At 43.4% G+C, this 27,772-nt stretch overlaps 1 protein-coding gene across 2 annotated transcripts; it reads right to left on the bottom strand.

The window, feature by feature from the left end:
- Window positions 1–454: 454 nt before the first annotated feature.
- On the bottom strand, window positions 455–27,767 carry ZNF786 (zinc finger protein 786). Of its 2 annotated transcripts, none has more exons than XM_086687378.1 (4): window positions 26,897–27,767; window positions 8,344–8,470; window positions 4,650–4,802; window positions 455–3,229 (listed from the first exon to the last, which is right to left on the bottom strand). In XM_086687378.1, the coding sequence occupies exons 2-4, from the start codon at window positions 8,375–8,377 to the stop codon at window positions 1,164–1,166; spliced, it is 2,253 nt and encodes a 750-aa protein (XP_086543504.1). In that variant the 5' UTR covers window positions 8,378–8,470; window positions 26,897–27,767; the 3' UTR covers window positions 455–1,163. The 2 variants fall into 2 exon arrangements, with proteins under 2 accessions (XP_086543504.1, XP_025785754.1); XM_025929969.2 differs by lacking the exon at window positions 26,897–27,767 and adding an exon at window positions 16,530–16,684.
- Window positions 27,768–27,772: the final 5 nt, after the last annotated feature.

Below are 27,772 nucleotides of genomic sequence, written 5' to 3'. Positions count from 1 at the left end.
GGCTCTGGGCTGATGGCTCAGAGCCTGGAGCCTGTTTCTGATTCTGTGTCTCCCTCTCTCTCTGCCCCTCCCCCGTTCATGCTCTGTTTCTCTCTGTCCCAAAAATAAATAAACACTGAAAAAAAAAATTGTTTTAATGTTCATGTGTCATTTGTTTTTGAGAGAAACAGTGCGAGCAGGGGAGGGGCAGACACAGAATCTGAAGCAGGCTTCAGGCTCCGAGCTGTCAGCACAGGGCCGGATGCAGGACTCGAACTCACCAACTGTGAGATCATGACCTGAGCTGGTGCTTAACCAAGCCACCCAGGCTCCCCTTAGTACCCTTGCTTTTACATTTCTTCAACTCAGATTACCAAACTTTGATGAAATTATCAGTTTTCTTTAGGGGGATCTATATACAAAACCGCCACGAAACATACCGTGAAGCCTCAGCATTCATGTAAACAGACCAGGATTCAGAGAACTTGTTTTATTGCTCACAGTTTCAAAATAAATGAATCAAAACCAAATTCAACATTATATCAGGGCTGCAACAAAATTCACACATACCTGAACCCTCACTTTAGAATCATACTGTGGAAAAGGAGAACAGTGGACATTTAATAGCCACCTCATCTCCTCAACTTTGGGAACAGTACTGGAAGGATTTCCTTTTGTCTTAATTCAAGCTGGGATTTCAGAGCTAGCTGAACATTTGGGGGGAAATTACCACTTAAGATGGTAAGAAGAACAGATATCTCTTTTATCAATGGATAGGAAATAGAACTGGTGATGTTTTAAATGTTTATTTTAGAGAGAGAAAGAGAGCGCCCGCGCCTGAGCGGGGGAAGGACAGAGACAGAGGGTAAGAGAGAATCCCAAGCAGGATCGGGCTGTCAGCATGGATCCAGATCTGGGGCTTGAACCCACCAACCTGAGATCATGACCTGAGCCGAAATCAGGAGTCGGATGCTCAAGTGACTGGGCCACCCAGGCGCCCCTTCCTGGTGATGTTTTAGCCGAGAAAATCCTTTGTGGCTTCTCATACTCCTAACTTGGTTCCATTCTTGGTCAAAAAAGGGCCCCTGTTCCTAAAATCTGTCTCCCGGCGGGTTTCGCTATGGCTGCTGTGGATTCCCAGGGAACGTCAAGCCTGCCGAAGGCTCTGGACGCCCTTCCCGGCCTCAACTCCAGTCAGCCTCGATCATCGCGAACAGCTGGCTGAGCCTCTTCTTGACGTCAGGCTCGCTGGGGGCACTGCAAGATTTGGCGTGCACGCGTATGTGTTCGGCAAGTTTGGACTTGTAGATGAAGCCCTTGCCACAGTCGCCGCAGGCGAACGGCCTCTCGGGTCTGTGTATGCGCTGGTGCCTCAGCATGTGTCCCTTCTCTCGGAAGTTCTTATCACACTCGGGACAGTGGAAGGGCCTCTCGCCTGTGTGCAGGCCTTGGTGGCTGAGCAGCTGCGCCTTCAGGCGGAAACTCTTGTCGCACGTGGGGCACTGGAAGGGCTTCTCCCCCGTGTGCGTCCGAACGTGTTCGATGAGCTTGGACTGCTTGGCGAAGCCTTTGCCGCACTCGCAGGAGAAGGGCATCTGCCCGCCGTGCAGCAGCTGGTGGGCCTTCATGTCGGCCTTGACGCGGTAGCTCTTGCCGCACTCGGGGCACTGGAAGGGTCTCTCGCCTGTGTGCAGGCGCTGGTGACTAAGCAGCTGCCCCTTGAGGCGGAAACTCCGGTCGCAGCTGGAGCAGCGGAAGGGCCTCTCGCCGCTGTGCACGCGGAAGTGCTCGGCGAGCTTGGACTGCCGGGTGAAACCCTTGCCGCACTCCCCGCACGAGAAGGGCCTCTCCTTGCTGTGGGTGCGCTGGTGGGCCTTCAGGATGCCCTTGAGGCGGAAGCTCTTGCCGCACTCGGGGCACCGGAAGGGCCTCTCCCCGCTGTGCACCCGCAGGTGCTCCCGGAGCTTGCAGCGGTGCGCAAAGCCCCTGCCGCACTCGCCGCAGGAGAACGGCCTCTCCCCGCCGTGACGGAGCCGGTGTGCTCTCAGCATGCTCTGGAGGCGGAAGCTCAGCCCGCACTCCGGGCACTGGAAGGGCTTCTCGTCCGTGTGCAGGCGCCGGTGCCGCAGCAGCTGTCCCCTCTGGCGGAAGCTCCGGCCGCAGTCGGCGCACCCGAAGGGCCTCTCCCCGCTGTGCACTCGGACGTGCTCCGTGAGCTTACACCGCTTGGCGAAGCCCTTGCCGCACTTGGCGCAGGAGAAGGGTCTGCCGCCGCCGTGCGCGCGCCGGTGGACCTCCAGCGAGCCACCCGGGCGGAAGCTGTCGCCGCACTCCTGGCACCGGAAGGGCCGGTCTCCCGCGTGCACCCGTTTGTGGCTGGGGAGCTGGGACCCGGCAGCGAAGCGCTCGCCACCCTCGGGGCAAGACAACGGCCTCTCCCCGGCGGGGCGGTGCCGGACAGTCTCCGCGGCCCCCGGCCACGGGCCAGGCTTCCCTCCCGAGCGCAAGCTGGCCCGCCGTGCCTTCCCTGGGAGGGCCAGGTCGCCTTCGCCACGGGAGACCAGCCTCCCCCTGCTGGGCTGGCCCTGGGGAGCCGCCAGGCTGTTCTTCGGGAGAGCGTTCCGGTCGCACCTGGGGCACTGGGAAGGCCTCTCCCCCCTGCGCCGGAGGCGGTGGCCGAGAAGGCTCTGCTTGCGCGGGCCGCACCGTTTACATCCAGGGCCCTGCGGGGGGCTCGTCCCCACCGGTACAGCCAGATGCCTGAGCAAATACCGCTTCCGGTGGAAGCTCCGCCCGCAGTCGTGACACCGGAAATGCCTCCGACCCTGAGGGATGCTGCGCTGTTGCTGTGGATCGGCTTGTTTGCTGAATTTCTTCCAGGGCCTACACGGCTGGTCACTCAAGTGGCTCTGGTGCTTCTCTAAGTGATTCTTCTTCCAAAAGCTTTCCTCACTAACAGCGCTTGGGTGCTGGGTGCCCTCCCAGGAGCTTTCCTCCTGAAAGGCAGGGGGAGCCAGAGTTCTGGGACTTGGGATTCCTTCTCTCCGGGTAGGTTCCCTGCAGCTGGGGACTACTGGAATTGGAGCCCATGCGACATGTCTGTGTGGATTCACGAGAGCGATCCTCCCGTCAGGCCTGAAGGAAGCATCTGCCCTTCCTCCTAGTGAGGGTTCAGAGGGGCACTGGCCCTGTAGGAGATCTACTTGGAACCGGCATTTAGCTTCTCCTGATTTCACAGCTTGTTGACTTCCTGAAATGGAAAACAAAACTTCAGTCCGTATTTCTGTCATGATTAAAGGCTTATATCACCAGGAAAGGGAACAGTAACAGTGACCTCTGGGAACCCAGCTCCCACGGAGCTCCACAACCAAGGACATTTCAGTATGGTTCCATTTAATGACCAGGAGTTTGGTGAGAGTCTCCTAAAATTAAACCGAAAAAAACTTATCTTAAAAGAGGAAAATCTAGGAGCGCTTGGCTGGCTCAGTCGGAATAGCATGCCACTCTTGATCTCAGCGTCATCAGTTCGAGCCTCATGTTGGGTATAGAGATTACATAAATAAACTTAAAAAAAAAAAAGGAAAATATAGGTCTTAATAGGGCCTATGCTCTGAAATGAGACCGTCTGGGTTCAAATCCCACCTTTCCGCTGTCTAGCCTCTGTCAAGTGAATCTCTCTTGGCTTTGGTTCCTTCTCCCGTAGAAACGGAAACAACAGGACATTTGATTGTCATGATTATTGAGTTCCTGCAGTTACAGTGTTGAACACGTGCCTGGCATACTGCACACTCCATGTGCTCACCGCCATGACTACAGGACCATCCAACTTGTGCCGTTTTGATGTGGAGGCATTTCTGGAGTCAGGATGATGACGGTGTCACTATTAGACCCTAACACCACGGTCCCATTTCACCCAGGGGATGTCCCTCAGGCCAGGCAGCAGGGCTTGGGCTCTGTTCCCCACTCCTCGCCCCTATTCCCACCAACCTTTTAAAAAGGTTTCTTGGAAGAACTGATAACAGATGGTAAAAAGTGAAAGAATTTGTGAAGCAAAACTCCTTTACTGTCCAGAAAGCAGCAGCAACAAACTAAGCAAACTAAACAAATTTCTGGGAATGATGCTCCCGTTGGCTTTCTCATTCCGTATTTTAATGCTGCCTTTTAAGAATCCAAAAATTTCAGACTCTCCTATGATAACAAGAAACAACAGAGGAGAGCTGAGTTTTAGGTATTCAAGTAGAGACAACAGTTCCCAGATAGGAAGGAAGCAATTTTGGTCACTAGGATTTAGATAACCAGTTTCGCTACCACCCCGCCCCACACCAGCCCTGCCTACTAACAATAGTGCCTATTTACTGAGCTCTAACACTTTATGTATACTAACCTATTTAAACCTATAATGTAGGTGCTTTTATTATCTTCATTTCATAGGCCAGGAAATTGAAATATCGAGAGGTTGAATAACTTGCCCAAGGCGACCCAGAAAAGCAAGATCCAGACTCAGAGTCCAGGACCCATACTCCTAACCACTGTGCTTTACTGCCTTTTTCTAGAATATGCCAGACATCAAGCCTCAGCCTAGCCAAACAGGAAGACATGATCAGAGAACTGGAACAAAGATATCTGAATGTGATGTCCTCAGGAAAGGGCCCTAATTTCTTAATACTCACGCCAAAACAGATGTCCCTCAATAACTGGATCAAAATGCAGATCAGCTGAAGAGCAAATTATGTTTCCTGATTTCTGTGATTCTCCCCAGTTCTTGAAGAACTCTTTCCCCTGTTCAATCCGTGATATTAGTTCTGGTTTGGGAAGTCCATCATCTGTACAAAGAAGTTAGACAGGGTATTTTGGTTTCTTTGAGCACTAAATTTAAAGCATGCGGAGTTGTTTTTAAATTTTTTAAATGTATTCCTGGGATAATGTATGAGAAGAGATGTCAAAAAATAGATTATAGGTTTGCACAAAGAGGAGTAAAACTGCCCACACATCCTAAAAGTTCTTCCTAATCTTTCTGGACCTGTTAAATCAGTTATACTGTTTAAATCCTGTCTTGGTCCTCATATGTCTAGCAATATGTATTTAGCCATGGGTTTCATAAAACTCACTAGTAGGGTGCTCTGAGAATGGTGGGACAGCTCTGGAGACAGCTGGACAGATATCACAAGAGGGGGAGATGGAAAAATAACTCGAATGCCTGTCCTAGGCAATTTCAAAGTAGGTAGCTCCAGCTAAAATATTCTCAGAAGTTCTCTGGTGACGGTGCTAATCATGACTCCAAACACGGTGGAGTTCTGCTAGAATAAAAAGGGTTGTAAGCAATGCAATAAACAGACGAAAATAGTTACAAGATTCTTTAATATATGACCCCCATTTCCCAAAAGAAATGTTTAATTTATTTATTTTCAAGTAAAATTTTCTTTCAATAAAATATATTTAACAGAATCTAAAGTATGCTTCATAGGTTGCTAAAGGGAGATCAGTGTATGGTTCAAATAAGAGAAAGAGGGTATGCTGGGCAATGCCTGCCTCAGGAAGAAAATGTCAGAGTGGTGTAGTACATGTGGAGACAGATCACTGTTCTAGATTCCTCCTTGTCCTCTGAAATCTGACTTCAATCCCAAAAGAATTCTAAGACTTCTTTCATGAGAAAAGGAATCCCTATCTTTTGTTTAAATCCATATACCTATTCTATCTGTTGAAATCCCAGCATCTTTTAAAATAAAAGTATTTTTCCAAAAGTAAAGCCTGGGTGGCTCAGTCAGTTAAGTGTCCAACGTTGGCTCAGGTCATGATCTCACAGTTTGTGAGTTCAAGCTCCACATCAGGCTTTGAGCTGATGGTGCAGAGCCTGCTTGGTATTCTCTCTCCTTTTCTCTTTGCCCCTCCCAAGCTTGTGCTCGCTTGCTCTCTCTCTCTCTCTCTGAGTGAATAAACTTAAAAATTAAAAAATAAATAAAAAAACAAAACCAAGAAAACAATTCAATTTATAATAACACAAAAAAGAATAAAACATTTATGAATAAATTTAATAAAAGAAATCCAAGACTTATACAATAAAAACTATAAAATATTGTTCAAAGAGATTTTGTCATAAATGAATAGGAAGATATCCCATGTTCATGAAAAGGAAGCCTTGATATTGTTAAAATGACAATATTCCCCGAATCCAATCTGCCTTGTTTTTTGACAAACTGATCCTAAAAGTAATGGTAATCAAAAAGACAAACATATATACATCAATGAAACAGTATTGAGAATCCACAAATAAAACTCTACATTTATGGTAAACTGATTTTCCAAAAGGGTGCCAAGAGAATTCAATGGGGAAAGACTTTTCAACAAATGGTGTTGGGACAACTGGATATCCATATGCAAAAGAAGTTGGATCCCTACTTCACACTGTATACAAAAATTAACTCAAAAGGGATCAAAGACCTAAATGTAAGCAATGAAACTCTAAACCTCTCAGAAGAAAACATAGGAGTGAATCTGTGTGACTTTGGATTAAGCAATGGTTTCTTAGATATGACACCAAAAGCTCAAGCAACGCAAGAAAAAGAAGTTGGGCTTCATGAAAATTGACAACTTTTGTGCTTCAAAGGATAGTATCAAGAAAGTGAACAGGGGCACCTGGGTGGCTCAGTCGGTTAAGCATCCAACTTCGGCTCAGGTCGTGATCTCAGTCTGTGAGAAGAGATGTCAAAAAACAGCACCAAGCCAGCTTAGGATCCTGTCCTTCCCCTCTCTCTGCCCCTCCCCCACTCATATTTTCTCTCTCTCCTCTCTCTCTCTCTCACCCCCCCCCCAAATTTAAAAAATAAAGAAAGTGAACAGACAACCACAGAATGGGAGAAAATTATCTGCAAATTATGTATCTGATAAGGGTCCAGTATCCAAAACAAACAGGGAATTTGTTTTTAATAGGCTTTGAATGCAACACAGGGCTTGAACTCATGACCCTGAGATCAAGACCTGAGATGAGATCAAGAGTCAGATGCTTAACAGACTGAGCCACCAGGCGCTCTACAAATGGAGAACTCTTAAAACTCAACAATAAAAAGACAAAGAAATAAATTTAAAAATGAGCAAAGTATTTGAACAGACACTTCTCCTAAGAAGGTATACAAATGAAAAGATGCTCAACACGATTAGCTGTTAAGGAAATTCAAATCAAAACCACAACAATATACCACTTCACATCCATTTAATCCTGATGTTTGGAACATTCTTTCTGGGTAGAACAGGATGGATGATAATAAGATTATCTTTCTTTCTCTATAGATTCAATTACTTTAATTGGTTCTTCAGTAAAAATAAAAATATGTAATATCTTAGATTATATGTTTTAGAAACAACACTCTCTATGTAAAGCCTAGAAAACTTAATTATGGTAAAAGAATAGAATATGAAGTATTAGAAACCTTATGATATAAAGAAGTGGTATGGCTGTTAGGAGCTGGCAGAAGAGGTGACAGGAAGTACAGGAGAACTAATCACCTTATCTTCATACACTGAAGTAATCGAGATGTAATGTGAAGTTCACAGAACATGATCTAGAAGTTTATTATTTAAGTTATAAAGTTAGCCCATAGAGGCCTGAAAAAAAAAAAAACCTCAAAATTCGGGGGAAAGGGAAAAAAGGAGACAGAAGATCCTGTAAGTGAGTTAATCCCTCATTTTTCATAGTAATGAGTTAATGCTGTCTAGACGTGATAAATCAAGAAACTGAGACACAAGCATGATAGTAAGATTGGAGGAAACCACAGTAAGAACTGAAACAGAAAAGGTTAAACGTGGTTGCCTTGGGAAATGAATTGAGTGCAGGAGTGAGGATGAAGCAGAGACTTTATCATTCGACACTTCTCTGAACAGACTGATTCTTAAAAATCACATTTGATAAATTAAAAAAAAAAAAAAAAAACAACATATGAAGACCAAGTAAGGAAAAAGACTGAAAAGAACACATTACTATAACCAAGCAGAGATAGCTCCTGTTAAACATCTCAGGGTATAGCCTTACAAAATCTCACTGCAGGGAAATATTATAGCTTTTCTGAGTTATACAACCCCACTGTAAAAGCTGACAAGTAGGGACACTACCCATATTAAAAATAATATGGGTACATTATGGATAGGAGCTAGGAGTGCTCCAATATGGAAATCATGGCACCCTATGACTGTGTAGCAACTAAAAGTCCCGAGTCCTGGTGTATTTAACATATGACTTTAGGGTAAAACAAAAATACATTTCTGAGTTAATTTCTGAGAAATCTGGCCACCTAACAAACAGGAAACTCAAGTGGCCAAGACCTCTTTCAGGCCCATTTCCAGGATCTACCCACAAAATCAAGCACTTCTTACCTAGAGAAACAAGAATCTCATAATTGGTTCTCATTACATGCTTGTAAAGCTCCTTCTGCCATGCCTCCAGATTCTGCCATTCTTGTTCAGAGAAATAAATGGCAACATCTTCAAAAGTCAGAGGTAACTGAAATTACAGACATAATACATACACAGTCATTATTGCTTCAAAATGATTTCGGCTCCTTCTCATCAATGTTTTTCTTTCTTAAGTAAACTCTACCCTCAACGTGGAGCTCGAACTCACAACCCTGAGATCAAGAATCACCCGCTTTACCCACTGGCCAACCAGGTGCCCCTCCTTTTCATCAATTTAAAAGACTTTTTTAGAGGATCCTGTTCTTGTGTATTCAGCAGCTTCCTCCTTGAGAACTGCTCCTCCCCCTACTCCAACCATGTGGTTCTGTTAACCACCATACCTTACGTGGTTCTTTATGGTTGTTCAAGCTACATATGCATTTGTATAGGATATTTTTCTTCTTTTAAAAACAAAAGAGGGAATAAAACACTGTGTAACTTCATTCACTTAATATGTCAGGTGTTTTTCCAGGTCAGTGTGTATAGGCAAAACCAGGTTTTTGCAAACTGCATTATATTCCATTGTGTGGGCACACATACCCCATGAATGGGACATATGGTTTCCATTTCCTTTATAAATTACAAACAATGCTCTGATATGCTTCCTGATATACTAGTGCTTTTACCACTGTAAGATAAAGCCTAAAAAGGAGAACTACTAAATCAAAAGGTATAAAAATGTTCAGTTTAATAAATACCACTAGACTGCCTTCCAAAAAAAATCCAGCACTTTTGCCCTTTTGCTAATAAGATGAGACTTATTTCTTTGCACCTTCATCAGCACAGCATGGTTTTAAACCTTTATTATTTTTTTTTTGCCAGTGCAATGGGTAAAAAATTTCCTTGTTTTAATTTGCATTCATTTGTGAGGCTTAACATCCTTTTCATACTTTTCGGGTGTGGAGGATGTTCCAGTATCTTTGTACATGTCTGTTCACATCCTTTGCTCAACATTCTTGTGGACTCCTATAATTTGAATGAACTTCTTTATATCAGGGTGAATCATTCTTTGATTGACTAGCAAACATTTTCTCCCCCAGTCGTTTGTATTTTGATTTTATCTTCTGCCAAATAGAGCATTTTGAGTCTTTAATTGATCTGTCAGTCCTTTCCATGGTTTCCAGGTTTGTTTTTTAATTTTTTAAAGGTTTATTTTGAGAGAGAGATGTGAGACTGAGCCACCCAGGTGCCCCCATAGTTTCCAGCTTTTTAAGTGTCCCCCACACCAAAAAGTTATACAAATATTCTACTAATATTTTTTGCCCTTAGATTTGCAATTTAATTCTATAGATGAGGGGCACCTGGGTGGCTCAGTCAGTTGAGCTTCTGGCTCTTGATTTTGGCTCAGGTCATGATCTCACAGTTTGCGAGATGGAGCCCTGCATCAGGCTCAGTGGGGAGCCTGCTTGGGATTCTCTCTCTCCCTCTCTCTCTGCCCCTCCCCTGCTCACATAATCTCTTTCTCTCTCAAAATAAGTTAATATTTTTAGTAAAAATCAAAGAAAATTCTACAGATGAGATTGGCATCTTTAATAGATACATATGGAGAGCCAATCACACACCAGTAAGTATACTATCCTTTCTCCTTAGATTGGAATGCCAACCTTTAATCTTTGCATGTATTAGATTTTCATAAATATGTGAATCTATATATTCTCTTACACTTTCTATATGTGTCTGATTACAGTACCTATGCAATATTGTAATAATGGGATGGTAAGTCTTACCCTCTCCTCACATTCTTTTCAAAGTTACTGCTGTGAATTCGTAGATATGTATCCTTCCTTATAAACTCCAAAACTATTTAGTCCAACAACAACAACAAAAAAGTGCATTGGAATTCCAGTCTGGACTGCATTAACTGTATATATGTATTTAGGAAAGATTGATCTCATCTAGAAACATGTTCTGCATTCATTTGGTCCAGCTTGCTATCCTTAATAAACTTAATTATTTTCTTCATAAATGTTCTGAGTCTTTTTTATTAACTTTATTTCTGGTATTCTGTGGTCTTTCCAACAATTGTAAATGAGACCACCCCTTTTGGGGTGCCATTTCAATTTATTATTAATAGTTTTTTAAAAAGTTACTGATTTTTGTAAACTTACTGTGTATCCAATTAATGTGTCATATTATTTATCAATCCTATTAACTTTATGGTGGGATACAATAAAAATTCTCAAATAAAGATAATTTCTCCATCTTCTACACTGCTTTTCTCTTATATTATTATAGTTTTCAGGAGAACCTCTTTTGTGGCTTTAGGGTTTAGTATCTTGATTTGGAAGACTTTTCCTATTCTAAAATTATAAAATATTCTCTTAAATTCTTCATAACATTCTTATAACTTTTATTAGACTTAAACCGTTTTCCATCTGGAACTTATTTATGTGTAACATAACAGGAAGGAACATAATTCTTTTTCCAGGTGGATTTTCAGTTATCACAAAACTTACTCAACAGTCTATTCTTTCACCATTGATTTGGGATTGTTTTTCATTAATTAGGCTTCCATTTATAGTTGGCATTTATACTCCATTTATACTTCCATTTGTCCTTTTTTGCTCCAATACTGCAGTATAATTCTTATAGTTTTATCAGATATTTTGCTTTTAAAAAAAAAATTTTTTTTAACCTTTATTTATTTTTGAGACAGAGAGAGACAGAGCATGAACGGGGAAGGGTCAGAGAGAGGGAGACACAGAATCTGAAACAGGCTCCAGGCTCCAAGCTGTCAGCACAGAGCCCGACGTGGGGCTCGAACTCACGGACTGTCAGATCATGACCTGAGCCAAGTCGGACGCTTAACCGACTGAGCCACCCAGGCGCCCCTAGATATTTTGCTTTTTAAGGGGGCATGGCCATCTACCACTAACCTCCATCATTTCCCATAGGAAAACGTCTTGGCTTTTCTTGTCTGTTTTCTCTTCTACATAAATAGTAAAGATATTTTGTCAAATTTATACAAATTCTCATGGGATTCTGATACGAATATGCTTAATATATTAATTTGGGGAGAAATGGACCTCTAAAATATGGCTTCTTTCCACGCAGAAACATCTCTCATTTTTCTAGACATTTTATGTGCTTTAGTAAAATTAGTTTTCTTCATGTAGATTTTACATAATTCTCAACAGGTTCATTTCTAGGGATGGTACAGTTTTTGTTGCTACCATGTTTTGGGTTCTTTTTTCCCCCCACTAAAATTTCTAATTATGAAAGGTTGGGAAGCTAATTTCCTTGTTGGCTAACACTTTAGTTGACTGCCTTGGAGTGTCTGTGTTGAGAACGAGATCTGCAAATTAACATTTCTTTTAACCATTTAAGCCTATCATTTCTTATTTTTCTTATTGTATTGGTTGGAATGATGTTGAATAAGAGTGGTGATAGCATGCATCTGTCTAAGGTTTATAACTAGAAGCATGTAAATTATATATTTGTTAAAGTAATTTACATTAAATGCACATTCTTTTATGGTTTCCTTTTCTCTCTTTTTCAAATTATATTTAAGATTTTTTTTTTCGTTTTAGGTAATCTCTACACCCAACGTGGGGCTTGAGCCACAACCCTGAGATCAAGAGTCACATGCCCTACTGACTGAGCCAGCCAGGAGCCCCTATTGCTTTCTTTTTTAAGTTTTTTAAAAATTTATCTATTTTGAGAGAGACAGAGAGAATGCAAGCAGGGAAGGGGCAGAGGGAGAGAGAATCCCAAATAGCTCCCCACTGTCAGCACAGAGCCTGACATGGGGCTGGAACTCACAAAACTGCGAGATCATGACCTGAGGTGAAACCAAGAGTCAGAACTCAACCAACTGGGCCACCAAGGCTCCCCCTATTGTCTTCTTTACATCAGTTTTAACTCCCAATGTTTTGCCATATGTGTTTACTTCCTATGGGTATTAAAGTACAGTTTGTTTCAACTTTTATTTTTATTCATCTTTTCATTATATGGAATATGAAGCTAAGATTTACGTTTTTAAAAAAATGTAATAACTCCTTTACATTTATATCAGAAATTCATTAAGTTTAATGAAACAGTCATTTCTGCTATGTTTTTAAATTGTGAATTTGCCCTAACATGATTGATATTGGGTGACTGGGTGGCTCAGTAGGCTGGGCGTTTGACTTCAGCTCAGGTCATGATCTCACAGCTCGTGAGTCCGAGCCCCAAGTCAGGCTCTGTGCTGACTGCACGGGGCCTGGAGCCTGCTTCGGATTCTGTCTCTTGTCTCTGTCTCTGTCTCTCTGCCCCATCTGCTCACGCTTTCTCTCTCAAAAACAAACATTAAAAAAAAATTGAAACAAAAATAATTTGTCACAAAATTTTACACTTGCTTATATGCAAGTTTGTCAGTGAGAAACTCTAGGTCAGTTCCACATGAGGACAATTTTACACCCCAGAGGACGTTTGGCAATGTCTGGGGACGCTTTTGTCAGGACTGGGCAAGCTGCTACTTGCATGTCGTGGATACTGGTAAACATCCCACAGAGCACGAGACAGCCCCCTACAAGACAAACTAGCCAGTTACAGAATAACAGCAGTGGTGAGGGGAAGGAACCGTGCCAGGCTGCCACAGAGAGATGAGAAGGAATATACAAAACACGCCCGCGCATACCCTTCGAGAAGAATCCACCAGCTTCCTCAGATTACCCTGTTTTATGAGCCCAACGTCTCCAAACCTGGTGTTGAAACTTTCTGTCTGACTTCGGGTAATGGTCCTTCCACCTCACTGCCCCTTCTTACACCCACTTCCATAAGCAAATTTCAGGTAGTTTTTAAGCTAGTTTATTTTGTTAATAATTTAACATGCATAAAAGTGTGTTTTTACTAGGTTCCTATCTTTTCAACATGTCACTGACAAACTTTTTGAATGTTGTGTATCTAAACACCATTCCTCCGGTAAGCTATGGTTTTTACTACATGATTTTGCATTGCACTGTGATTTTTAGAAATGCATGTGATGTGTTATAGCAGAAATGAATGCATGTTTTTGTTTAAAATATACTTATTCTCCTCTGATTAAATTCCTTACTTTAAAAATGTTTTCGGGGCGCCTGGGTGGCTCGGTCGGTTAAGCATCCGACTTTGGCTCAGGTCATGATCTCACAGTCCATGAGTTTGAGCCCCGCGTCGGGCTCTGTGCTGACCGCTCAGAGCCTGGAGCCTCTTTCAGATTCTGTGTCTCCCTCTCTCTCTGCCCCTCCCTGTTCATGCTCTGTCTCTCTCTGTCTCAAAAATAAATAAACGTGGGGCGCCTGGGTGGCGCAGTCGGTTAAGCGTCCGACTTCAGCCAGGTCACGATCTCGCGGTCCGTGAGTTCGAGCCCCGCGTCGGGCTCTGGGCTGATGGCTCAGAGCCTGGAGCCTGTTTCCGATTCTGTGTCTCCCTCTCTCTCTGCCCCTCCCCCGTTCATGCTCTGTCTCTCTCTGTCCCAAAAATAAATAAACGCTGAAAAAAAAAAATTAATAAAAAAAATAAATAAATAAATAAACGTTTAAAAAAATGTTTTCAAGAAATGCTCAAAAAGCCTTCATTATTAGTTTAATTTTCAGAAGTTAAAGATTCAGAAAATTAGAACATTATAACAAGTATCCTGGGTTGTTATCAGTATACTACTGATTTAAGAATTCAACATTTTTCTTCAGACTTCCTTTTAATGAAATAGAATATGACAGATGAAACTCAAGTCCTCTTTAGTCCCTCTTCAATATTTTTAAAATCTTTCTAAAATTTATTAAAGTTTATTTATTTTGAGAGGGAGGGAGGGAGGGAGGGAATGTGTGAGTGGGGGAGGGGTAGAGAGGGAAAGAGAATCTCAAGCAGGTTCCCAACTGTCAGTGCAGAGCCCAACGTGGGGCTCAGTCTCCCAAACCATGAGATCATGACCTGAGCTGAAATCAAGAGTCAGCTGCTTAACCGACTGAGACACCCAGGTGTCCTATTGTTTTTTAAAAATGTTTATTTATTTTGAGAGAGAGGGCATGGGCACTGGGAAGGGGCACAGAGAAAATTCCAAGCAGGCTCCATGCTGTCAGCACAGAGCCCGACTTGGGGCTCGATCTCACAAACCGTGAGATCATGACCCGAGCCAAAGTCAAGAGCTGTAAGCTCAACAAATCGAGCCACCCAGGTGCCCCTTCAATATATCTTATACTCAGTCCTATTCTCTCTTCCCAGAAGCGAACATTATGTGCATGTAGTAACTTTTCAATTCATGTTTTTAATTTTTAAATACACATAAGTATCTATAAATAAGTATTACTTTAATTTTTATGCACAAATGCTTTATTATACTGCAGCTTGGATTTTTCATTCAACATTTTGAGATCTGTCCATATTGATATATACAGAATTGATTTAATTTTGTGTCGTGTTCTATTATCTGAATATGTCACAATTTTTAATCCATTCTTTTATCCACTGACCATTTGTTTTCAGTTTTCTGAACTGACTGTTCAGATCTTTTACCTATACTTTTTACTGGGTGACTTATGCTTTCATTTCTAGGATTTCTTTTTTTTAGGTTTACTTATTTTGAGAGAGAGAGGGACAGCACAAATAGGGGAGGGACAGAGAGAGGAGAAGGAGATTCCCAAGCAGGCTCCATGTCATCAGCGCAGAGCCTGATGCAGGGCTCGATCCCACAAACTGAGATCATGACCTGAGCCAAAACCAAGAGTCAGATGCTCAGCTGACTGAGCCACCCAGGTGCTCATTTCTACAATTTCTTTATATAACTTGTATATTGATTAATTGTTGACTAAATTAGGTTACAAATACTTTCTCCTTGTGTATGTCTTCTCTGTTATTTTTTTTATTTTTTAAAGTTTATTTATTTGGGGGGGGGGGGGGAGAGAACGAGCATGGAAGGGCAGAGGATCCAAAGCAGGTTCTGTGTTGACAGCAGAGAGCCCTACACAGGGCTCAAACTCACAAACCATGAGATCATGACCTGAGCTGAAGTCGGAGGCTTAACCGACTGAGCCACCCAGGCGCCCCTAAAAAAATTTTTTTAAACAAAAAATAAAATCTGTTTACATTCACAAAAATCTTACTGCCATTTTGATAAAACTGCGGTAAATTTACATATTAACTTGGAAAAAAAGTATCATCTTTACTGTATTTAGTCTTTCCATCTACGGGCCTCGCTATCTCCCATTTATTTATAATTTCTCCATAAAAGTGTTGCATATCTTTTGAATATTTAATCCTAGGAATTATGCTTTCTTAGCTGAGACTATTAACGCTACTTTGAAATAACCTCATGAATTCATTTAGTGATCAGAAAAAATGCTCGGGGCGCCTGGGTGACTCGGTTAAGCGACCGACTTTGGCTCAGGTCATGATCTCTCAGTTTGTGAGTTCAAGCCCCGCGTAGGGCTCTGTGCTGACAGCTCAGAGCCTGGAGCCTACTTCAGATTCTATGTCTCCCCCTCTCTGCACCCCTCCCCTGCTCACCTTCTGTGTCTGTCTCTTAATAATCAATAAACATTAAAAAAATTAAAAAAAAAGAAAAAATGCTCAATATGAAAGTTTGTAAGGTATTAAAAAAAACATAATAAATGGTCATTCCTTCTAAACCTCGATTGCAACAAAACATTAAATAAATAGTGTGTATTCTGCTTAGATTTTTATATCCTATTCTATTCCTTCCGACCTGTCTTCCTTTCTTCTTACACTCAAACGTTAGCAGATGAATTATCGTATTCAAGCCGCTGCCAGCCATCATTTCAATCACTCAGAGTCTTAAATTTTTTAAACACTTGTTCTGAATTCAGTAACTGCCATGTAAAACTGGCTGAGCTGTGACACCCACAAGGGAACCAGACCCATTTCTCTCCTTTTCCCTTGTCAGCCCCCGCCACGCCCGGGCGCCCCCGGCCAGGCAGGGCCCGCTGCTGAGTGGGCCTGGTCCACGCTCGGCTTGTTCGGGAGTGCGGCCACCGGCTCCGTCCACGGTCCGGACCTTACACCCGGACAGACGCAGCTCCACCCGTCCTCCGCTGCCACCCCGCGAGGACCCCGGATGGAGGCCCGCCACGCCGGAGCCCGAAGACCCGCCCCGAGCCCCGAAACTGGGAGTCCGCGCACGGAGCCTTTCTTACCGGAGCCGGCTCGGCCATGGCCCTTTACGGTCCCTCCCGGCCCGCGGCCCCGCGGGGACGCTAAGTTCCCGGGCGGCCCCGCGGAACCTCCTCGGGCGCACGGCCTCCAGCTCCGCCCAGCCCCGCAGGCCCAGCCCCCGCGCGGTGCACGCTGGGACTCGCGCCCGGCCCGGCCCCACAGCGCCCCCTGCGGCCGGGAGGAGCCAGCGCCGTCCCCGGGTCCTGGCGCTGGGTCTGGGTCTCCAAGCGAGGAAGACAGACCGAGAGGCACTGAAAGGAGCTGGAGAGAGGAAGACGGAAAGGCGGACGTGGGGCTTCAGCTGCAAGTGGGGGAGACGACTCGCTCTTCACTGAGCCCCGGACGGAGAAGGGGCGCGGGGCTGGTTCCTCCCCGAAGCGGACCCCAGGCGAGGGGAGGATCATCTGTGAGGCCATACCGGGAATGAAGCGGGGAGGTGAGCCGGCCCAGGGGGTCAACGAGCAGGTCCCTGTCATGGGCAATGGGGAGTCCGTCCGGCGATTCTAAGAGTGTGCAATACCCCCCTACCCGCATCAGAATCCTCCCACCAGGGACCAGGAGGCTGGGAATTCATCTTCAGGGAGTCAGGCAGACACATGGCATCGCTGACCCCGTGGACTTAAATTAGGACGTGACTTACAGTCTATAAAATCCAAGAAATGGTCTTATAACCTAAATGTGAAATGGATCTTCAGTTTACTTCGTCTTTCACTCTTAAGTACCCAGTGTGATTGAAGTGCTGGGATATATGTCATTGCTTCCCCCTACCTTAAAGGTTTTCTTTAAGAAAAAAAAATTGGGGGGCGCCTGGGTGGCTCGGTCGGTTGAGCGTCCAACTTCGGCTCAGGTCATGATATCGCGGTCTGTGAGTTCGAGCCCCGCGTCGGGCCCTGTGCTGACAGCTCAGAGCCTGGAGCCTGTTTCAGATTCTGTGTCTCCCTCTCTCTCTGCCCCTCCCCCGCTCATACTCCGTGTCTCTCTCTCTCTCTCTCTCTCCCCCCGTCAAAAAAAATAAATAAATAAACATTAAAAAAATTTTTTTTAAATAAAAAAATAAATTTAAAAAAATTTGAAATTTAACAACAATAAAGCAAATTTAAAAAGAAGTAGGCAGCTCTTTCTGCCCGTGGGTCGGTCCGGTGCTTTAGTAAAACCACATTTTTACACTGAAGACACACATCTCAAGAATTATTTCTTGGCCATTGGCTCTGAACCCTGACACTTCAAACCACATCATTTGGCATCCTAATGATTCTGAGGCTTAGTCCAAACTTGGACGCCATTCAAAATACTGTTTATATTACCAAGACTTTGGCTGGAATGTCATTTGAGAGCCATGCATAGACTCAGCTAGATGGCCATAGCTTTAAGGAACTAAGGTTGACTTTTCGAAGAATGAAGCCAATAGAGCCCCTTGGAACTATTGACCTTGATGACGTTTTGGGGTGATGGTGGGGCGGGGCGGTCCAGAGCCAACAACCAAGAAAAAAAATCCTTGAAAATGCCTTTGGTGCAAAAAAAGGTGATTTTATTAAAGCATGGGGACAGGACCCATGGGCAGGAAGAGCTGGGTTCCTGAAAGGTAACTCATTATATACCCTCAGGTTGGGAGGGAGTTAGGGGTAGAGTAAGTCTCGAAGGTATTTTGGAAGCAAGGTTTCCAGGACCTTGAGGGGCTACCTGTTGCTAGGGAAACATTTACTACCATTTAAGAAGACCTCAGTCATGAGACCCTTCAGATGTATATGGGGGGTGAGGGGCATAAGCTTGGGGTAAGATTGCCAGTATATATCTCGGGCGGTTGAAATGAAGTAGAATTACAGGATCCTCGAGGTTCAGGTAATGTTAAGCTAAGATTCTCTTTTGCCTGTAGCAAAGTGTCATCATCTCGGCAGCTGAGCTCCTTACAGGGAGGTCACTGCCTGTTTCAGGGACTTACCTATGGGCTGTAAGGCAGTAAGGGAATTTAATTTTTCATTTGCCTTAGTTTCCTACATTAAGCATGGCAAGCACTTAAACCTCTTTCCTTTGTTCTTGGGTAGGCAGGAGTGTCTGAGGAATATCATACATATTCCACCTTCGGGGGGGGGGGGGGGCGGTTGCTGTTAGCCTGTACTTTGTCTTCAGCTTGCCCCACACTCCCTCATCAGCCTGGTACCTTGCTTAGAGTTTCCAGCAGCCTTACCAGGAGTCTGGTATGTCAGCTGACACGGCTTCTTATTCCTGTGAACCTGTGGAAACCTCAAATTGCTCTTCAAACGACAATGAAGGACTTTGAGGAAAGTTCTGATTAACTATCAGAGTGATGTGGGAAACAAAGGCAGAAGGAGATAGCAGGTAACATTGAATTTCCTTATGGCCTGCAGCACATTGACGAATACTCGAGGCCAGCAGAGTATATAACTTTCCTGCAGGAACTCCCTACTGTCTTAATGTAAATGGTTTGCCAGAGGGGAAAACCACCTTAGCTTGATAATAGCTAGGCCCCAGGATCCAGTGTCTTTAGCATATGAAAATCCTTTGGGAAACTTCCTCTAGCTTTTACCTCCCCCAACTCCCAAGTATATTATCAGTCACTCCATGGGGCCTGTCCCCATGCTTTAATAAAATCAGTTTTGCAAAATAAATAAATAACTGTAAAATTTGTTTATAATTCTGGCACTCCAATGTAAATGTTCTATTTTTTTAAATGTTTTTATTTTTGAGAGAGATGGAGTGAGCGGGGGAGGGGCAGAGAGAGAGGGGGACTGAGGATCCGGAACGGGCTCTGTGCTGACTGCAGCAAGCCCAGTGTGGGGCTCAGACTCACCAACCGGGAGATCATAACTTGAGCCGAAATCGGACACTCAACCAACCGAGCCACCCGGGTGCCCCAAGATTTTCACATAAACTTCCAGTCTCTGCCCGCAGACATGTACTTATTATATGGTTCTGAGACATACGTCACTTTGTTTCTTTTGTTTTTCATTTACCACATCAGAGTTTTCCATGTTTCTCATAATCTTACAGTTCTACTCTTAAATGGATGTAATGCAAGGCAATGCATTAATCTGCATGGACTGGGCACGTTAAAGACAGAAATGAACTCTCTCACAGTTCTGGAAGCCCAAAGTCTGAGATTAAGGTATCAGCAGAGTTGGTTTCCTCTGAAGACTCTCCTTGGTTTGCAGATGGATGCCTTCTTCCTGTGTCCTCCCAAGGATGTTCCTCTCTCTGGGTGTCCTGTATCCCAATCTCTTCTTATCAGGATACCAATCTTATTGGACTAGGGCCCACCCATAATGACCTCATTTTACCTTACTTACCTCTTTCAAGGCCCTGTGTCTAAATATAATACTGTTCTGGGCACCTGGGTGGTTCAGTCCGTTAAGCATCTGACTGCGGCTCAGGTCATGATCTCATGGTTCTCGAGTTCAAGCCCTGCATCGGTTGTCGGGTTCTGTGCTGACAGCTCAGAGGCTGGAGCCTGCTTTGGATTCTGTGTGTCCCTTTCTCTGTGCCCCTCCCCCGCCATCTCAAATAAATAAATATTTATATACATATTTATATAACATAGTTAAATAAATAAATAAATAAAGTCCTGTTTTGACATACTGGGGGTTAGGACTTCCAACATATGAATTTTTGGAGAATACCAGTACATAGTAGGTAGGGTAGTGTAAAATATTCAGGGGCCATTAAAAAAAAAAGTGGCCATAAATAATGCTGCTTGAATATTTCCATGCGTATAGTCTTAAAACACAAAAAGTACAAAGTGCAAAGGACAAATACATGAAATTAGATTAAGATTTAAAACTTTTTTTTCAAGAAAAAAATAAAATAAAAAATAAAACTTTTTTTCCCCCACCAAAAACCACCATAGCCTAACCAAAACTAAGTCAGACTGGGGAAAGATATTTGCAGTAAGGAAAAACATCTAGAGAATATAAATAACTTCTAAAAATCAAAAGACTACTCAGGAGGATAATGTGCAAAATTATGAATAGTGAATTCAGGAAAGGGGGAAACATGAATAGGCACAAAATACACAAAGGTGTTCTCTCTTACTGTTAGTCAGGAAAATGGCAGTATCTGCTTTTGAAGATGCGCCCATCCTACATCCAGCAAGTCTTAACCTTGGTGCTGTTTTTGCACATTTACATAGGAGCCACATTCAAGAATCTCCATAGCAGCATTGTTTTAAGAGCAAAAACAGGAGAACAATTTAAGTGTCTATCACCCAGAGGATGGATCTCTTGTGGGTTTTTCCCCCATACACTGAAAAGTAGCAGCAAAAACTAGTGAGCTACAGCTGAAAAGAGCATACGTGAATGACATTAACATAAGGATGACTGAAAAGGCACGTTGTAGGTTACGTACAATATGGTAGCCCTTACAGAAACTTTAGGACATATAAAACAGTACTATATATTATTTAGAAGTAACACGTATGTAGGCAAAGTATGCTGACATGTACAGGAATAAATACCCAGTTTGGGATAGTAGCCATCGCTGGGAGCTGGGATGGGGAAGGGGTGGGCAGGAGAGGATGGAAACCAAGGTTACACAGGTGCTCCATCAGTACAGATGGTCCCCGATTTGTGATGGTACCACTTACGATTTCTCAGTTTTACAATGGTATGAAAGCAATACGCATTCCGTAGAAACTACGCTTTGCATTTTGATCTTTTCCTAGGCTTGCGATTTGTTGGAGGATCCTCTCTCATGATGCTGGGTAGATGCAGCTTGCAGTCAGCCACACCGTCACAAGGGGCACAAAACTGATGTGCTTACAACCATCACCCACACACCGGTTGTTTGTCACTTTCGCTACAGTATTCATACATTACACGAGCTATGCAACACTTCATTATAAAATAAACTTTGTATTCAGTGATTTTGCCCAACTGTAGGCTAATGTAAGTGCTTTTAGCACGTGCAAGGTAGGCTGGGCTAAGCTATGATGCTCATTAGGTTAGGTGTTTTAAACAGTATTTTCAACATGCAATGGTTTTATCAGGTTGCAATCCCATTTTAAGTCACAGGTCTGTACTGCAAATGACTTATTCAAGAGGAGCCAACTGCTCACAGGTGAACATTCTTTACACCTTCTGAATATCTTTAACACTATAAGGAACATTTAAATAAATGAATCAAGCCATCAGAGTATTTGCCATCTCCAGGGGAGGGACACAGGCTTGTAAAGAACAATGTGAAAATAATATCCAATACTATTAGCAAAGTACAAAGTGCTGTGGGAGCATCAGACAAGGGATTAGCTGGCTATCTCCAGAGGTAGAGTTCATTGAGAACTCCTAGCTTTTTGACTATGAAACTAATTCTTTCACAAAATTTTAAAAAATATTTATGTACACACACACACGATTTATGTCTAAACTTCATCTCACAAATTTGGTATATAGAACCTAGAATGTTTAGTTCTAATATTGCATTGTGATTTCCTCTTTAACCAGAGTTCTTTAGTGTATTTTTAAAGTTTCCAAGCCTAGGAAGTTTTGTTTGTTGTTTAAAGTTTTCTTTTTTATTTCTAAGTTAATATTTCATGGTAGAAGTTGGATCACAATGAAATGAACTTTAAAAAATATGTGGAGACTTCATTGTGCCCTATTACATAGTTAATTTTTGTAAATGCTCTGTGTTTAAAACTGATGTTATTTCTGGGGTGCCTGGCTGGTTCAGTCGGTTAAGTGTCCGACTTCGGCTCAGGTCACGATCTCGCGATTCGTGAGTTCGAGCCCCGTGTCAGGCTCTGTGCTGACAGCTCAGAGCCTGGGGCCTGCTTTGGCTTCTGTGTCTCCCTCTCTCTCTGCCCCTTCCCCAACTCACACACTGTCTGTCTCAAAAAGAAATAAACGTTGTTAAAAAAAAAAACAAAACAAAACTGAGGTTATTTCTCATACAAGGTTTTCTGTTGGGTAAAACTTATAAGTTTTTTGCTGTTCACATCAAATTATTAATGCTTATTATTGTCTGCTAGATGAATACATTTACGAAAGGTGTGCTAACTACCCAACTAAAATATGGTATATTTATTTTGGTCATTTGGGTAACTTTTGCTTTTCATAGCACAAGCCTACATTGTTAGGTGTTTACAAGTTCGTGATTCTTAACTCTTCTTAGTTGATTCTTTTTATGGATTTTGCTATAAATTCTAACTTGTTCTCATGTATAGTTTATTTCATTAGGCTTCATTTGACAAATCTTTTTCCATCACTTTATTTGCATTGTTTAGTGTTTGTAGTCATGTCTCTTGTAAACTTTGTATAGTATGAACTTTTAAAACATCTGACAGTCTTCTGATTGTGTACTTAATTCACTATTTTATTATTTTCATCATTTTCTTTTTCTGCCTTCAGATGGATTGGTACTCTTTTTCTTTTCTTTCTTTCTTTCTTTCTTTCTTTCTTTCTTTCTTTCTTTCTCTTCTTTCTTTCTTTCTGTGTTTTATTTATTTTTGAGAGAGAGCACAAGTGGGGGAGGGACAGAGGATCTGAAGCAGGCTCTGTGCTGACAGCAGTGAGCCTGATGTGGGGCTCGAACACACAAACCGCGAGATGGTGACCTAAGCCAAAGTCGGAAGCTCAACTGACTGAGGAACCCAGGCGCCCCTGAATTGGTACTTTACTATATTCCTTTTTTCTTCAGCTGTTTTAGAAATTATATATAACATCTTAGTGATTGCTGTTGATTTTTTAACCATTTTATTGCGATACAATTGACACACTATAAACTGTATATATTTAAACCTTACAATTCGGTAAGTTTTGACATATGTAGAAGATGGTGAAACCATCCTCAAAATCAAGATAATAAACAGACCCATAATCCCCCCAAATTGTCCATGCCCTTATGTTTTTCTCCTTATTCTTGATGCTAGTTTTACCATCATTGCTAGGTGTGGATTTTTACCATCCTCTCATGTAATGGAAGTGCACTTTTCCTTTTTTTTTTAAATGTCTATTTATTTATTTAATTTTTTTAATGCTTATTTATTTATTTATTTATTTAATTTTTTTTTCAACGTTTATTTATTTTTGGGACAGAGAGAGACAGAGCATGAACGGGGGAGGGACAGAGAGAGAGGGAGACACAGAATCGGAAACAGGCTCCAGGCTCTGAGCCATCAGCCCAGAGCCTGACGCGGGGCTCGAACTCACGGACCGCGAGATCGTGACCTGGCTGAAGTCGGACGCTTAACCGACTGCGCCACCCAGGCGCCCCATAATGCTTATTTATTTTTGAGAGACAGACAGAGTGTGAGTGGGGGAGGAGCAGAGAGAGAGAGGGAGACACAGAATCTGAAGCAGGCTCCAGGCTCTGAGCTGTCAGCACAGAGCCCAATGCGGGGCTCGAACTCATGAACTATGAGATCATGACCTGAGCTGAAGTCGGATGCTCACCCGACTGAGCCACCCAGGCACCCCATTAAATGTTTATTTTTGAGAGCACAAGCTGGGGAGGGGTAGAGAGAGGGGGAAAGAGGAGGCTCTGTGCTGACAGGAGCGAGCCCAATGTAAGGCTGGAACTCATGAACCCCGAGATCATGACCCGAGCTGAAGTCAGATGCTCAACAGACTGAGCCACCCAAGTGCCTGGTAGTGCACTTTTCATTTGAAGATTTTGGAAACCTCTCACCATTTTCAGGTATTGCTTCTCAGCCACTCCCTTTATTTTTTCCTTCTGGAATTGTTAGGTATATATCAGAAGCTCTCAATCGATTCTCTATGGATCTTCACTGCTTTCATACTTTTATTATTTGTATTTACCTATCTACTTCATTCTGGGTAAATTCCTAAAGCTTGTTTATTCTATTCGAGATTTTCGTTCAATCAGTAACTTCACTTTCTCATTTCCAAGGTCTTTTTTCATATCCACCTGTTTATCACTTCTGCTTATTTTTTATTTCCTAGTATTTTAAAATGTTATAATTCGTTTATATTTTGGTGAATCAAGCGCACTGGTTTCAGGTATCTTCCAGGTATCTCTATTTAAATGTATACGGAGTGAATTCATCTTCTGATTTTGTTTTGTTGGCTCACTTAAACTTACATGTCTTTATGGGTTTTGGAATTACGGATTGCAGGATCATCGTGCATGGGGAGGGGTAGGGTTTGTGTCTGTGTGAGAATGTATGCACCTCCAACCGTTCTTGTTTAGCTGTCCTGCGACTGCGTCTGCCCGATTCCCTGGGGCCCTCAGGTCCATAATCAAGTCCTACGTAGTTCAGTGCTCCCCCACCCCGCCCTGTTAGTGGGTACATCACAGATCCAGGCATTAAGCCAGAGAATGGCTTGATCTGGGTGGGAAAATGCAAAAACAAGATTAAACCCCTGCCCTGGCCGGAGTGCAGTCTCTGAGGGAAGCAGGCAGGTTACAGTTGAACACTAAGAGTGCTATTAGAGAAAGGGTGCTATGGCATTGTGCACATACCTAAAATGCTGCTGGTGTGGAAACTGAAGGTGGAATGTGCAGGAGTCGGGAAGATGAGGGAGTGGTCATGAGGATATGACGCACTTGGGAAAGACCAGAGTCATTTGGTGAGAGTGAGGTTCATATTGTGAATAGGTAACAAGATTAAGCTGAAAAGGCAGGTCTGGGTCAGCTCAAAGGTTTCTTTCTGATGTCACGTTAGGGAGTTTACGTTTGTAATAAAATTGGAAGCTTATAAAAAATATTTTTTGAGAATAACGTTAGAGTTGGATATTAGGGAAATCAACCTGTTATGAGGGTAATGAATGCACTGCAGGAGAAAGCAGGAAAATCTGCCCATAAAAACACTAAATTTTTTTTAAAGTTGGCTTTGGGAGGAGGCAGCTGGGTGGCTCAGTCCGTTAAGCGTCAGACTCTTGATTTCAGCTCAGGTCATGATCTCATGGTTTGTGAGTTCGAGCCCCGCATCAGGCTCTGCGCTGACAGCATGGAGCCTGCTTGGGATTCTCTCTCTCCCTCTCTGTTCTTCCCCCGCTTGTGTTCTCTCTAAAAGAAATAAACAAACTTAAACAATAATTTTTTTAAAAGTTGGCTTCAGTCAGTGGTGATGGTAGAGATAAAGAAGGGCATTTGTTTGGGAGGAATTTAGGAGACAGATTGGGTGGAGGAAAACCTAGGATCATTATCAGATTTACAGCTTTGGGATTAGCTAGTATAATTTTAGAGGTGGGAAATACAAGAATGTAAGGAAGAGTGCAGAGTGAGGGTTGATATGGATACAGTCTTTTTTTTTAATTTTTTAAATGTTTACTTATTTTTTGAGAGAGAGAGAATGTGAGTGAGGGGCAGAGAGGGAGGGAGATACAGAATCCAAAGCAGGCTCCAGGTTCCACGCTGTCAGCACAGAGCCCAAGGTGGGGCTCGAACTCGTGAACCATGAGATCACGACCTGACCCGATGACGGATGCTTAACCGACTGAGCCACCTAGGCGCCCCTGGATGCAAAGTCTTATCTTGGGCATTTTGTGTTTGAGATGCCTGTGGAAATCAGAAATACTCAGGGGGAAGGTGAACTAGGGAGACGGATGTACAGATTTGAAAGTCATCGGCACCTAGGAGATAAGACATTACTGCACAAGTGGTGGCTCAGGAGAGGAACCGATGACAAACACGCACAGCTAGCAATGGCTGGTGGTGGCAGCGGCAGAGGAGGAAGTACTTCCTCCCCATTCTTGGTATTTCTTCCCATTTAGGAACACACAGCATTCTTAATCTCCGCGCCTCCTTATTCGCTTTGCTCAGGTCTACTAGTTAAGGTTAAATGAGGCCATAGGATTGGGGCCCTAATTCAATAGGGCTGGTATCCTTCTTTTTTTTTTTTTTTTTTTTTAATTTTTTTTTTCAACGTTTATTTATTTTTGGGACAGAGAGAGACAGAGCATGAACGGGGGAGGGGCAGAGAGAGAGGGAGACACAGAATCGGAAACAGGCTCCAGGCTCTGAGCCATCAGCCCAGAGCCCGACGCGGGGCTCGAACTCACGGACCGCGAGATCGTGACCTGGCTGAAGTCGGACGCTTAACCGACTGCGTCACCCAGGCGCCCCAAGGGCTGGTATCCTTCTAACAAAAAGAAGAAACACCGGCGATCCCCCACTCCCACCCTGTGCACAGAGGCAAAAAACAACATAAGGACACAGGAAGCCAGCTCTCACCAGACACCAATCCTGCTGGCCCCTTGGTCTTGGACTTCTAGCCTTTAGATCTGTAAGAAAACAAATTTCCGTGCCTTAAGCCCCCCAGTCTGCGGTGTTTTGTTATGGCAGCCTGACCTAACACACACATAACGTAAGAAACTTTTATCCCAAGGAGCTTGATTACAAAACGGAGGAGGGAAAGGCTTAAAGGAAAAGGTCTAACCTGAATTTCACGGCAGGATGACTAGAATGCTTTCAAAGAGTTTTCCTTCCTCCAGTCTCTCCACTCACTAGAACAAACGTTCTGGAGCTTTTCCAACAAGTTCACTTGAACAGACTGTCACTCAGTAGGTGTGGGAAGGGTCCCTGGGGCCTGCGTCTTCCACACGTATCCCAGGCGAAGGCACGGCGTTGTCCTGAGGTGTGCTGGTGAAGAGGCCGCTGAGGCTGACATACAGCCCACACGCGCCCTGGCACAGGTTAGAGGAAGCGCATTTTTCTTTGCACAAAGACACCACTGACTCGCCAAGAGGCTTGCACCTACAGGAGTGTACCAACCAGACGTTGGTTCTCGTAGACACTGTGACTTGTAGGGTGTCCTTGATTCCAGCTGATTCTGACTCAGGTGATCAGCAACCACCATGTACTACAGCAGTGGAATTTTCCATAGGCCCCAAAGATTCCCTAAGGAAGCACAGCCGTACATTTTTGTAGGAATGATGTTAAAAGACTGACAGTCCATGAGACAGATGAAGGTTCGCTAGAACAGGCTGGAAAATCGCCTTAGAATGATCGATTGGGCCACAGAACAAAAAACGGAGTGATGTCTTGGACTGGCAATATTTTTTCCTTTGGTATTTACCCAAAAGCCCCAATATTAAGGCAAGTATGTCTCCTGGAGAATTGACGTATACTACTGAAAATGCAGAGGGGTTAGTTACATCATTGCTTGCTACCGACAATGGTGGATTTTTCGGTGATTTAAATTAAACCAGAGGGAAACAAAAATTTATGTGCACCATCGTTAACAAAGGAGATGGTAGACAACACTTATTTTTGGTAATATAGAGAAATTCCCCCGCGACACAGATGCTCTCAC

Source organism: Puma concolor, chromosome A2 (genome assembly GCF_028749965.1).
Source record: "Puma concolor isolate L17-30 chromosome A2, mPumCon1.1.hap2, whole genome shotgun sequence".
Lineage (NCBI taxonomy): Eukaryota > Metazoa > Chordata > Mammalia > Carnivora > Felidae > Puma > Puma concolor.
Note: the sequence above shows the minus strand (reverse complement) of the source record. Positions and strands in the feature narration are given on the sequence as shown.